Source organism: Callithrix jacchus, chromosome 15 (genome assembly GCF_049354715.1).
Source record: "Callithrix jacchus isolate 240 chromosome 15, calJac240_pri, whole genome shotgun sequence".
Classification (NCBI taxonomy): domain Eukaryota; kingdom Metazoa; phylum Chordata; class Mammalia; order Primates; family Cebidae; genus Callithrix; species Callithrix jacchus.
In genome coordinates this window covers 103,779,761-103,794,543 of record NC_133516.1, presented here as the reverse complement: position 1 = coordinate 103,794,543, position 14,783 = coordinate 103,779,761, and the positions used below count along the sequence as shown (strand labels likewise).

The 14,783-nt window shown below is 42.9% G+C and overlaps 1 protein-coding gene across 1 annotated transcript in view; it reads right to left on the bottom strand.

The window, feature by feature from the left end:
* The window catches only part of CFAP44 (cilia and flagella associated protein 44), a 137,432-nt gene extending 126,589 nt beyond the window's left edge, over positions 1-10,843 (bottom strand). Inside the window, exons 1-2 of the mRNA XM_002807617.6 lie at positions 10,788-10,843; positions 3,124-3,228 (exon numbers count right to left, since the gene is read on the bottom strand). Of these exons, the coding sequence (XP_002807663.5) occupies positions 3,124-3,223 (100 nt within the window). The 5' untranslated portion in view covers positions 3,224-3,228; positions 10,788-10,843. The remainder of the gene's footprint in view (positions 1-3,123; positions 3,229-10,787) is intronic.
* Positions 10,844-14,783: the final 3,940 nt, after the last annotated feature.

Genomic DNA, 14,783 nt, shown 5'->3' with positions numbered 1-14,783 from the left:
TTGAAAAGATCAACAATATTGACAAGCTCCTGGCTAGACCAATGAAGAAATGAAAGAAAAACAACATATATCTCCAATATCAAGAATGAAAACAGATCTTACAAGGTTACATCAACAAATTTGACAATTTAGAAGAGAAGTGAACAAACTCCATTAAAGATACAAACTTGCAAAGCTTAGTAAAGAAGAAACAGACAGCCATCTGTTTAAAAAATGGAACTCATGGTTAAAATTTTCCCACTAATTAAGAAAATTCCAGGCCCAGACAGCTTTACTGGTAAATTCTACCAAGCATTTAAGGAAGAAATTATACCAAGTCTACACAAAATATTTCTGAAAACAGAAAAGAACAAAATACTTCCCAAAACTATTAAATAAGGTCTGTAATAATTTAGTCCTTGGATAAGACTCAGAAATCAATGCCTTAGTAACTAACAGTCCTTCACCCTTGTGGGAAATGATGGATGGTTTATCTGGCACACTCGACCTAAATTTCTTAATAGAACTCAGAGATAGCAGAAACCTCTTACTAAGTATGGGGACAAGTCTACTCCAACTTCTCTGCTTGGGTGGAATACAAGGACTTTTATTCATTCTACATGAGAATCCCAAAGAGTCAAACCTTGCCCTGATGTGTTAGCAAGCCTGAGAGCAAATCAAGGCTTCCAGGGGTGGGGGGAATGCAGCTATCAGGTATGAGGCTGAACCAGGTGAGAGACCTCTTCACACGGCAACAAGATACAGGATGCTCAGAATACCAGCAAATCGTTTCACATTATCATTTGGGATTCTAAGTCCGACGATGTGTGAACTAGTTAATGAGCTGAGCACTGGGCCAGGTCACAGCTGAAAAGGTCTGCCCCTAAGACGATCTGATCCTAAGGAAGGGAGGTCCTGAAGCTGGTGCTAGACAAAGGGGCATTATCATTAAATCCATCCAGGGAAACGTGACGGTAGCATCCAGGAAAACATTGCCAAGGACTGGAAACCAACACTCAGATAATCCTCTGTCAGAAATGTAGAGAGCACAGAAAAATGAAAAAGGAAAAGCAAGGAAGGAACAAACTGAAGTGTCTCAGGTACGTGATATAATCATAGTTTCTGGAAAGAACTCGAGCGGTGGTGTGGAGGGAGATCTGTAAGGAGGACTTAGGCAGAAATCCACGTTGCAAGAGTGCAAACCAGAGAAGACAAGTGCCTACAATAAAATATAACGTGGAGAAATTGTGGATTTACAAGACATGTCTGAGACAGATTAAAACAAGTTAGTGCCAATTTTGCATGTGTACTGATTTTCCCAGGACCTCATCTTCTCTAGGTGAACAGTCAAAATAAAATTTCTAAAATTATATTTAGGATTAGAACCTTAAAAAGTCAAGATTCCACTAAGATACCTAACATTTTGACAGTCAGAGCCAGCCATCTTTCAAAAATCCTAGTTATAAATTCCTCCTTTTTAATTCCATTGAAGTCTATGAAATTCTTCTACATGTTATCCTATTTAGTTCCTGAGTGACTCATAATTGTTGTTTTAATGGGTGAGAAAATCGAGGCTCAGAAAGATGTGATCATTTTTCCAAGATCAAGCATCTCTAAATGGTAGATCGAGGACTGAAAACCAAAGTCCAGGTCTCTTTCCACTACGCTGTCATCAGAAAAGTGCATTAGAGACTTAGCAGCTCTCACAGGAGAACTCTAGACTACAGGGGTGGACAGGTTAGTGTCAACCCGTGTGCCAGGAGCTGTGATGAACCAGCAAACACAGACTGCCCTCAAGGAACTTCGAGTTTTGTCAGGGAAAACCATTTCTGTTCTATCAACTCAGATACGCACTACTTAAAAATTACTTTGCTCACTTCATCTACTTGATTGTAAAAAAAAAAAAAAAAAAAAAGAATTAGTTCGCCTATTTTTTGGACTTTTTAGAAAATTTTTATTTTTATTGAAGTACATGCCCGTAACATAAAAAGTCAAGTAATTCTGAGACTTGTTTTTAAAATACTCAACTTAAAAAAATACTCAACTTTTCCCTGCTTAACAGCCTTCTCGTATCTCTCCAAAAGTATCACTTTTAGCTTTTAATCTTCTGAAACTTACCTCCGTATTTCTAAACAATATGGCTATCATGCTCTCTCTAGTCACTTTTAGACAGTGTTTGTCATGGGGAGATTAAGAATGTTAAATCTCTGTCACCGCTTGCTATCTCTCTGCCTTGCAGTATAATTAAAGCACTACAAAACTACAGTGAGGTCCATGCCTACTGTTTTTAGTATATTGGCTTAATAATGCTCATTCCTGAGTTAAGAATTTATTATTTCCTTCTTAACAACCCACTTTTCTATAACGAATAATTTTCTCATTTATTTTCACTTCCTGACTTTCTGGAATCTCCTGGTAAGTCTTCCCACATCTTGCCATAGTTCTACGAATTCCACTCAATTCCCTTTTCTGCCTGCATCTATCAGATACTCTATCATTTAACCTTTTCTAACTTTCCTGGAGGTGACAATTCCCCTTTCCTTGCTTTACTCACAGAAAATTGCTCTCTGTGTGGCTGCCCAGGTGTCATCGTGGGCGTTACCTTTGCCCTATTTTTATTTTGAATCTCTCATTTCCTGGACTCCATGTAGTCTTTTTTCCTTTGCCAACTCCATCATTCTTATGAAGCCCACCTTCCTATAGCTTTATGGGAAAAGGGACTATAAGAGATCTATTTTATGAGAGTCCACTCTTTCTTTTCTACTATAAAAATTGACTGTTTACCTAAATGTAATACTTTTTTTTTTTTTTTTTTTTTTGAGACGGAGTTTCGCTCTTGTTACCCAGGCTGGAGTGCAATGACGCGATCTCGGCTCACCGCAACCTCCGCCTCCTGGGTTCAGGCAATTCTCCTGCCTCAGCCTCCCGAGTAGCTGGGATTACAGGCACGCGCCACCATGCCCAGCTAATTTTTTGTATTTTTAATAGAGACGGGGTTTCACCATGTTGACCAGGATGGTCTCGATCTCTTCACCTCGTGATCCACCCACCTCGGCCTCCCAAAGTGCTGGGATTACAGGCTTGAGCCACCGCGCCCGGCCCATGTAGTACTTTTAAAAGTGCATATGTATAATCTTTACTTACATCTCGATCCCGATTTAGAAGACCTCAGAGAATGCTTCCCATCACTCTTTGATCTACCTGATTTCTCCCCATCAGTATCCTGATCATCTGGTTCCTTCATTTCCTCTGTAAGTACAAAATTGGAATGAGAAATGGTTAATGCTATAAAACAGAAATTAACAAATTTCCCCCTAACACATTTCATAAGCACCAAACACCATGTGTGTGCACAGGGTCCAGGATGAGCCACCAGCAAGAGGGTGCAACTACCGTCAGAGACCTCTGATCTCTGCAGAACAGCTAATTCTCACCACAGATTCTCTTTCTCTAGGTAAACTTGCATTAGGGTGCACTTTGGTTCTCCAGAGGTCCACAGTGAAACACGTTACCAAAGTCCATCTTTTCCCCAAATGCTTCACCACTAAAATTAACCTTCTGCCATGCTATGTCTGGTCCATCCCTCCCTCTCTCTCCTTCCATTTTCAAATTCCCTTGGAGTTACTTTTCAGTTTTGAAATATTTTTTGAGCACACCTGCAGTATATCAAGTTTTATGTTGGGTACTAAATTACAAAACTGGAAAAGGGAAATATGGCCCCTCACTTTATGGAGCTTGTTTAGAAAGATAGATGTTAAACAAGCAATTAATATAATGCATGCTACAAAAAGGAAAACATAGGGTGCTGTGGGCACAGGTAGCAAGAAGTGTGAAACATGATGGGAGGTTAGAGGAGAGGCGTTTGAGACATGGACAACGGTCAGGAGTTGGCCAGGCATAGAATGTGAAAGGTACGTTAGGCACAGCAGAGAGGGCTGTATCTTTAAAGGGCTGCAGGCAGTCTATTGGCCAGAGTGGGAGAGTCAAATGGATAGCAAAAAGGAGATACACCATGGAATACTATGCAGCCATAAAAAAAAGATGGGTTCATGGCCTTTGCAGGGACATGGATGAAACTGGAAACCATCATTCTCAGCAAACTGACACAAGAACAGAAAATCAAAGACCACATGTTCTCACTCAAGTGGGTATTGAACAATGAGAACATACGGACACACACTGGAGCCTGGGGGGTGGGGAGCTAGGGGAGGAATAGCAGGGGGTGGGGAGGTTGCAGAGGGATAGCATTAGGAGAAATACCTAATGTAGATGATGGGGCGATGGATGCAGCAAGCCAGTACCACGGCATGTGTATACCTATGTAACAACCCTGCACAATCTGTGCATTACCCCGGAACTTAGAGTATAATAAATAAATTAAAAAAAAAGAAAAGGAGATGGGTAGCATATCATTAAGTTGTCTGTAAGCTTACTAAGAAGTTATACCTTATTTCTTTAGCAACTAAAAACTACTAAAGGGTTTTAAATAGGGGGTGACACAACAGGTGTTCTCTGCACCTTGTCTATATTGCAGCTTTTCATATGCTCGAAAACACCTCCCTTCCAAGCCTCCACTTCCCTATACTAAACACCTCATGTTTCCTCAACATTCTTCGATGATATGCCTGGGAAGCAGAATGGAACACTGGTTCTATTTGGATCAGATGTATAGTTAGATCAGGGTTTGAATCCCAGTACTGACATGTAACTAGATGATTCCTAAACTACATGAAAGGGAATGAAGAGAAAGCTTTTCACAAGCCTGCCGTGAGGATGACTAACCGGCCACATCGCTATTCCTTCCTGGTCTCTGAACACAGACTGGTGTGCCTACAGCAGATGTGGAACGCTACGTGATCCAAGGGCGAAGGAGAGTGGAGTGTGACTGCCTCCCTTCCACTGGGCATTAGGCTACGTTCCATGTTTCCTTGCAGTGACGTCACAATGATGCCTTCTTCTGATTTGGGGGATAACAGTAGATTACCTCAACACTTGTCTTCTAGATTGTCATCAAGATACGGGCGGGTGCGGTGGCTCATGCCTGTAATCTTGGCAGTTTGACAGGCTGAGGCAGGAGGACTCCTTGAGCCCCAGAGTCAGGGACCAACAGGAGAAACATAGCAAGGCCCCGTGTGTGTTAGTTTGTTCTCACACCACTAATAAAGACATACCTGATAATGGGTAGTTCATAAAGGAAAGAGATTTAATTGACTCACAGTTTAGCATGGCCAGGGAAGCCTCAGGAAACTTACACTCATGGTAGAAGCGGAAGCAAACACCTCTTTCTTCACGTGGTGGCAGCAAGGAAAAGTGCAGAGCAAATGGGAATAAAACCCCTTATAAAACCATGATTTTGTGAGAATTCAGTGTCTCAAGAACAGGATGAGGTAACTGCCCCATGATTCAATTACCTCCCACCAGGTCCCTCCTATGACACATGGGGCTTATGAGAACTATAGTTCAAAATCAGATTTGGGTGGGGGCACAGCCAAATCATCTCTACAAAAAAATTAAAATGGCCAGGCATAGTGATGTATGCCGGTAGTCCCAGCTACTCAGGAGGCTGAGGCAGGAGGATCACTTCAGTCCGGGAGTTTGAGACTGCAGTAAGCTAGGATCGCACCACTGCGCTCCAGCCCGAGTGACAGAGAAACACCCTGCTTCTAAAATAAAAAAAATAAAAAAGATATGGTCTAACATGATATTCATGTTAATAAGTTTTATATTTTAGAGGCATTCTTCTGGGTTACCAAAATAATGTTTTACTTTTTAAAATGTGTGTGTGTGTTTACATGTTTTTTATTTCCTTTCTTTTTTAGCTGGGAATCTTCCTGCCTCTTTCTCTCTCCATCCTTTCGTCCTTTTCTCCTTCTCTTCCTTCCTCTTTTCTTTCCTGCCACCTAATTGTAGAATATATGCCCTTTGGGGCTTGGGGGATGGGGCTAGGAATCAAACAGTAGAAAACTTTAAGTAGCAAAATCTTTTAAAACTCACATTCTGTCATTCAGTATATTTTCTATTTCTTCCAGTTTTGGATACACAGGCTACTATGTTACTCTATAGTGAGTAACTGATTTTTTTAAAAGAAAGAATTATCCAGATAATTCAATTATTACAGATCTTAGTTATAAATTACCACATATTGTGAGTAAAGTTGTTCCGATAGATACAAACACACCTAAATGCTATTTTCTCCTTTGTCTTCCTAATTTAATTCTTAAAACTACTGAGCATATTATTATGCTAGGCATTGCAGTGGCCCCTGCTTTCTTGCTGGCTGTTAGCCAAGAGTCCTTCTAAGTTCCAGAGGGCGCTCGCATTCCTTCACTTACGGTGCCCTTTAAAGCCAGGAATAAAGAAAGGGTCAAGTTCCTCTTAGTGATTTAAATCTCACGATCTTCCTTCCTGCTCTCATAAACCTCATGACTTCAGGAGATCACTTTCCACTTTTCAGTCTTGTTTTTCCTGAATACATTTATTTTTAACATACTATAACTGAATGTTATCTGGATGTAGATTCTAATAAAGAGAGCCCATAGTTTATTCGTAAGATAATCATAAAGAGAGTAAAAAGCAATTATGGTAAGTAACTAAATCACTCTGAAAACAAAGGAGTTGAACCACAGCAAAAAGGACGTTGGTGTCCAGGCAAAAGCACCACACGTTACTCCGTGCTGTCTTAAACGGTATATTCCTCAAAGGGCTAACGGTACCATGTAATAAACTTTCATATCACAAACCCAGTTATTGTCAGGTTGTGTACAACGTGGGAGGAAATACTGGAACCCAAGGAATTTGCCCAGTGTTCTGAAGTAGCAATACCAGACAATAAATACCAGGATCTATTCCCAGCTTTTCTGGGTCCAAAAAACAGTGACTGAAGAACCTGTAAGAAGCAGTAGAGCAGGTCAGGTGGGAGAGGCTCCTGTTCTCCCGGAGACTAGCAGCATAACTGGAGAGGTACAAGAAGGTACTTTTGTTTTAATAACAAAGGGATTGGGAAGCTGTATTGTAAGCTGCAGAGACTTGGGTTCACATCCAAGACACAAGTTCCTTAACCTCTTGGTCCTTTAATATGTAAACTGGGGGTGACGGGTTATTTGGTAGAGTTGTTGTAAATATTAAATGAGCTCTTTTATATACAGAGTTTTCAACTTTGACTGCACTTTAGAATCACTTGGAAAACTTAAAAACATACCATTAACAGGGTCTCATTCTCCAGGTAATTCTTTAGGGTAGTCAGGCTAAGAACTGGTTAGGAATCATGAGTTTCAATGAAACACCTCGTAGGCACTCAGAAATGGCGATTGTTTTTACTATACTCCTAGAGATTCTCTTTGACACAGATAAAATCATGGATCCTTCAGAGTTGAAAGAGGACTTCCCTAGTTTAACTTCCTATCCCATACAGGTCACACATCCTCAATATCCATCCCAGCACTGTAGAAAAGTAGCCTAGTGTGTTGGCCAGAGCTGAGGATACTAGCTAGAGTCAGTCTGACTAGGTTTCAATGTTGGCGCATCCTCTTCCTGGTGGTGAGGTGTTAACCAGGTGTTTAATTGCTGTGTGCCTCAGTATTTCCATCTGGAACATGCGGTGCCTACTGCATGAGGTTGTTCTGAGTCAACGCAGAAAAGCTCTAAGAATGGTACGTGGCACTCAATATGTAAAATGGTTGCAAGAATGAATGTATTAATATATTCCTGAATAAATAAACAAATGAAAGAACAAGATTGCCAGCCAGCTTCCATTTAAATGTTTCAGGTGAGTGAGCACATTCCGTCAATGCTCAGCTCTAGTTCTTAGCACATATTATATGAAGCTGAAATCCGCCTCCCTGCAACTTAGATCCATGTGACCGTTGCTTTTTTCTTCTGAGAACACACAGAATAAGATTTTCTGTGTACTTAGGCTATTCAAATAATTGTAGTTGGCTCTCAGTTCTCTCCAGATCTTCCCTCTTCCCAGAGAAAGTATCCCAATTATTTCAATTATTCCTCAATGACATGTTTCCGACTTTTCTTTACCACCCTGATAGCTCAAGAAGTGAATTCCTAATGCATCATATATCCCTCCTAATTTTATACGTTCTTCGTAAGATCTGAACACTTTCCGGAAGGCAGGAACTACCGCTTCTCTTCTCCAGAAGAGAGGAACTACCTTTGCAGATGTTCATTGTATTGCTGAAAGGCAGTCAAAGTCTGGGTTCTAGACCATGTTCTACCTTTTACCAGTAAACCGGTTAGGTTTGGGAGTCTCCTTATAAAACTAGCATAAATTTCCTTTCATTAGATCCAGGCCTATTGGTCCGGCCTACGGCCAATTCTTTTAACTAACTCATCAGTGTGACTATATAGTTTTGAGTTGTGAAAGCTGTCAGAATTGAATGGAGCCACCAGTGTTAAAAACGAACCCTGACAAATAGAGCGGGGGAAGGCTGTGAAGAGTGGGTTCTCACACTTGTATGCTGGATAACTATCCCAAAAGACTGCAAAGACCACACCCTTCCACAAAAGCCATCGCAACCTTACACACACCCCCAAAAAATACTTCTACAAGGACATCTGCCCAACGACTGCCTGTCCAACCTCAGACTAGCATCACACTTACTGTTGATCTTTGTCGCGAAGGATAATTATCTCAAAATAATTATATAATCTCTTTCATTTTTCCTTTAAAACCCTTTGTCTTCTTTTACCTCCCTGAATATACAAATAGTTTACCACGGCACACATTCCATTGCAGTGCCTTACTCCTGAATAAACATCATTTTCTTTCAGAAAGCCTCTCTTTGTTTGTTATTTAGGTTGACAGGGTCAACCCTAAGGAAGTATAAGGAAAACGGGAAAATAATAGTCACATTGATGCAGAGGAGTGTGTTGCCAGATGTTGGCTGGATGTCAGAGCACTCTCTAAGGTGACATTACTCTGATTCATTCACCAGAGTCCAGAGTCTGGTCCTCTCTGCTCACAAGCTCACTCAATCCCAGCAGTGTGCCAGAGGTGGTTATTTAAGATTCATGGTGACTGATGGTATAAAACAGACTCTCGATTTTTACTTTGCAATGTGAAATACAGCTGTGGAGAAAAAAAAGCAATAGCTGGCCGGGCGCAGTGGTTCACGCCTGTAATCCCAGCACTTTGCGAGGCCGAAGCAGGTGGATCACGAGGTCAAGAGATCGAGACCATCCTGGTCAACATGGTGAAACCCTGTCTCTACTAAAAATACAAAAATTATCTGGGCACGGTGGTGTGTGCCTGTAATCCCAGCTACTCAGGAGGCTGAGGCAGGAGAATTGCCTGAACCCAGGAGGCGGAGGTTGCGGTGAGCCGAGATTGCACCATTGCACTCCAGCCTGGGTAACAAGAGCAAAACTCCATCTCAAAAAAAAAAAGTAATAGCTTGTATTTTTTAATGTTTACTATGTGTCAAGCACAGTTCTAAGAAATTCTACACATATCACATAGTTCTCAAAACAACCCTATGAGGCAGGTGCCTTTTTTTTTTTTACTTGTTTTTATTTACTTATTTGAGATGGAGTCTCACTCTATCACCTAGGCTGGAATGCAGTGGTGTGATCTCGGCTCACTGCAACCTCTGCCTCCTGGGTTCAAGCGATTCCCATGACTCAGTCTCCTAGTAGCTGGGATTACAAGTGCCCACCACCAAGCCCAGCTAATTTTGGTATTTTTTGTAGAGGCGGAGTTTCTCCATGTTGGTCAGGCTGCTCTCGAACTCCTGACCTCAGGTGATCCACCCTGAGGCCTCCCAAAGTGCTGGGATTGCAGGCATGAGCCACTGTGCACGGCCGATTATTTTAAAATCTTGCTATCTATTATTATTATTGTCATTATGTTACAGATGAGAAAGCACCACATTTACTCTGAATCTGTCCCTCTCGCCCAACTCATGTAACTCATGGAAATGATTTCCAAGTCCTGTTACTAAGTAGTCAGTAATTAAGGCTTTTGAATTCCTCCCCTCCCTTCAGTTCCCGCGTCCCTGCTGTCCCTCAGTAGTTCCAGTCCTATTGTGTCTCACTCTGCAGCATCAGACTTTGTCTTCCCTTCTCGAATCCATTTCTACACGATCTCTTCTATTTCTAAAATACAGCTTTTAACGTATCACTCTCGCGCTGGCGTAAAGTCTGTCAGAGGGTCTGTAGCTTATTCCAGCTCAGTTACGGTCACTCTGTGTCCCTGGCCTCCTTAGCCCCTTCTCCTCTCAAAGGTTTTCATCAGTGCGCACCCTGAGCAACTCATGACTGATTGCACACACTGAGCAGCATACTCGTACGCGACTGTCTTTGCCTATTATTCAACAAGTATTTGTTGTGCACCTACTGTATGCCCCCCACATGCTAAGCACTTTACTTGTGTTGTCCTATTGAATAATAACAAGAACTCCACGAATTCGCATTATCACCCTCCTTTCTGGAGACGAGGAAGCTGAAGTGCAGGGGGGCCAGCGTGCCAAGCAGCCCGGCACTCTACCTGCAGACTGGCTGCTGCTCTCATCTGGTCAGGTCTAGCCGTGGTCCTGCCCCCTGGCTGCCTTCCACCCGCTCAGACTGACAGCATCTGGCAGGCAGGAACCGTGCATAGTGCCCAGCTCTGAGCGCGAGAATAATGCTCTGGCTCCAAGTTTGCGGAGCTACCGCAGGGAGGACGAAGGCTGTTTCAGCACAGCCTGGGGAACACCGGTCCAGCCTGAGAGAAGCACAAGTGGGGTTCACTGCCCTCTGAGCCATAAACAGATTTAAGGGGGAGGGTGTGGGAACCGCCGGCTGCTGAGATCCAAACTCACCGAAGGCACGGACCGCAGCAGCTCCTCCCTTCCTCCCTTCTCCCTTCGCAGCGTCTGCCCGAGGCCTACGTTTACTTCGGTTACCGCGGCAACGCCGCCCCTCTTCCAGGCACGCGGAACCCGGCGGCCGCGGGGCGCCTGCGCGGCAGGTGTCCAGCTCTGCAGGTGACCCAGCAGCGGTGACACCGGGAACCCGGTACCATCGCTCTCTGGTCGGGCCTTTTCCGCCTCATGACACTGGTTCAAAGCCAAACAGAAAAGCCCGACGAGTTTATTATCCCCTAAAGGACGTCACGTAGCTAATTAAATGACATGGATACTGTGGAAGACACCTGCCCGACATTCCAAAATGGCCCAATGGGGCCCCGATCGCGGCGTTCCTATGTGGAAGACACCTGCCCGACATTCCAAAATGGCCCAATGGGGCCCCGATCGCGGCGTTCCTATGTTGAGGTTTTAACTCTAAGAGGGGCCCTGGGAGACGGCGGGCAGCTTGCTGGCAACATCAACAACAAAGATACATAGTGGAGTTTTTGTTATTTTTTAAGCTGTATTATCTCTGTTGGCTTTTAAGAGTAAACCAGGTTTTAGATCGTGGGTTTCTTGGTCGCAGGGCACAAAAGTAGCGGCCTCCCTTGACAGACCTAAGTTCAGCAGTTTGGGCAACTTCTCTGTAGTACAGCGGGCATACTGTTTTTAAAGTACTAGCCTAACGCTATTAGTTACAAAATACTGTTTTTAAAACGGTTACAACATTGCAATATCTGACAAAGGACTTTGTATCCAGAATGTGTAAAGAACTCTTACAATTCAATAAGAAAAAAATACCCAATTTTTATTTTTTATTTTTTTGAGACGGAGTTTCGCTCTTGTTACCCAGGCTGGAGTGCAATGGCACGATCTCGGCTCACCGCAACCTCCGCCTCCTGGGTTCAGGCAATTCTCCTGCCTCAGCCTCCCGAGTAGCTGGGATTACAGGCACACACCACCATGCCCAGCTAATTTTTCTTTTTGTATTTTTAGTAGAGACAGGGTTTCACCATGTTGACCAGGATGGTCTTGATCTCTTGACCTCATGATCCACCCACCTCGGCCTCTGAAAGTGCTGGGATTACAGACTTGAGCCACCACGCCTGGCCCAAAACTACCCAATTTCTTAAATGGGCAAAGGATTTGAATACTTTACCAAGTAAGATATATATATGGCCAATAAGCACATGGAAGGATGCTTAACAGTAGTCACAGGGGAGATACAAACCACAATACATGTAACTCCATATCCACAAAGGGGGCAAACTGCTCAAAGACTGCCAACACCAAATGCAGAGGGACATGGAGGACTCACATACCTGCTGCTGGGGCTGTAAAATGGCATAACCACTTTGGAAGACTATTTGGTAACTTTTAACTTCAAAAGTTAAACATACACAAAGCCATTCCACATCCAAGACAGTCTAGAGACTTGCGCAAAGTGGTGGCCTGGGACTTAGTGAGATGCACTGGAAAGAGACACAAGGAATCTTAGAAATGATGAACGCTGTGCCTTAATTGTGGCGGTAATTATGGGTATATACAACTGCCAGAAGCCAATAAACTTTCTCTTTAAATGGATGTATTGTTTAATTTATAAATTATTTCTCAATACAATTGGCAAGAGAAAATGGCTATAATTTGTTTATTGGTTTCCACAATATTACATAAATACCATGCACTTATTTGCAATATGGAATGTCCTTGCTGTTATTAAATGGTATATAGAGGTGCCAGAAAGATACAAATAAACTTATTTTTAAATAGCGTTATTTTCAAATCATATGCACAGTATGTTTTGTTTCAGCCTCTGGGTATCTTCTCAGGTGAAGTATCTCTAAATGTCAAGCACTGTGTGCAATTGTTAATCTGAGAAAAACAATAAATTCACTATACAATGTCTTTAAAAAAATGAAAACATGGGGGAAACAGTGTATTTATTTACACACAAAAATTGGCAGTAATCATTCCTGAGAGCTTGTCCTGAGCCAGGCTCTGAGCCCTGGCCATTTACCTATGCTTGCCTCACTTCAACCTCACAAGCCTCCAAGGAACATGGACTATTATGTCTAACGTTCCAATGGAAAGGATGAAGCTACTGTGTGCAAGGGACGCAGCTCAGGTGGCGGAAGTGGCACTGAAGCAAGCTTTCTGGTTTCAGTACCTGGGTCCTCGGCTACTGTACTATACTAGTTCCCATAACTAATTAGGAAAAGTCCAATAATTGCAAGTTCCACTCTTGGCTTTATTTCTTAAAAGCACTGTCATCAGACAACTTTCGTCACCTCTAGGGCTCGGTGTCCTCATCTGTAAAGGTGTTGGAAGAGGAGGAAGCATTTCCATGCCTCTGATTCATGAGGCTCCTATGAGATTTAAATGAGATAATTGTGATTATCTTACAGTGCCTGAAACCGTAATGGCTCAGTAAGGCATAGCTGTTTTCATTATGATGCTACTTCCATACCACACACTGTAAGACAGATTTACCCTCCAGCAAGCGGCAAAGCATAGGCCTCAGAGAAAGACGGCTTAAGTCCCCATTCTAGTGCCACCACTCTCTAGTTGTGTGACCTTGAGAAAATACCACGTTGTACTTCAGTTTCCTCATCTGCAAAATGAGGATAATAGTAGCTATCTCATAAGGTGTCATGAAGCACATACAGCGGCTACAACAGGGCCTAGTACAGACTTAACAGTTACGTTACTCTTAAATTCTGCTAACCAAAATCATTGCGTTGTACAGCATAGGAATGATCATATCGTAACTGTGGATGTTGTTATCAATCCAGTATCTCTGCCAACCGGTAATTTGGAAAACTATAAATTTCAGGTTGAGCAAGTTATTAGCTGCTTTCTGGGGCATATTAGAGAAGTCACATGTTATCCAAATATATGATTCTAAACACAAGTAACCCCAGTTTGAATTGTTAAAAGCAAATACAAATGTAGTACATCATAGTCAAACATCGCAGAGTTCACCCATATCCAGTGCTATAGATGAAGAGCATGCATCAGAATTGCCTGAATAGGCATTTTTTTTTTTTTTGAGATGGGTCTCACTCTGTTGCCCAGGCTGGAGTGCAGTGGTGGTGCAATCTCAGCTCACTGCAATCTCTGCTTCCCAGGCTCAAGCAAATCTCCAGCCTCGTCCTCCTGAGTAGCTGGGACTATGGGTGTGAGCCACCAATGCCCAGCTAATTTTTGCAAAGACAGGGTTTCACCATGTTGCCCAAGCTGGTCTCAAACCCCTAAGTTCAAAGCAATCTGCAAACTCAACCTCCCAAAGAACTGGGATTATAGATGTGAGCCACTGTGCCCAGCCCCAAACAGCTTATTAAAACAGACACCAGAGTTTCTGATTCAATAGGTCTGTGGTGGGACCCAAGAATGTTCATTTCTAACAAGTCCCCCAGGTTATGCTGATGCTGCAGGTTCACACTTTGAGATCTACTTAGGCAGAGGGATCTACAGGCTGATAAAAGAGGCCCAGCAGGGCACATTGGCTCACATCTGTAATCCCAGCACTTTGGGAGGCCGAGGCGGGAGGATCACGAGGTCAAGAGATTGAACATGGTGAAACCCTGTCTCTACTAAAAATACAAAAATTAGCCGGGTGTGGTGGCGCATGCCTGTAATCCCAGCTACTCGGGAGGCTGAGGCAGGAGAATTGCCTGAACCCAGGAGGTAGAGGCTACAGTGCACTGAGACTGCACCACTGCACTCCAGCCTGGCACCTGGTGACAGAGTATTTGGGGGTGACAGGTATCTTTATAATGTTTCCCAAATCTGGCTGCACACTGGAATCATCTGAAGACATTCTTAAAAATGCTGATGTTTGTGTCCTGCCACAAGGGATTCTAATTTAATTGATCTATGTGAAACAACGGCGATGGAAATTTTAGAAGGTCCCCAGATGACTAATGGCAGCCGAAACGGAAAAGCCCTGCCTCAGAAGGCCCAAAAAAG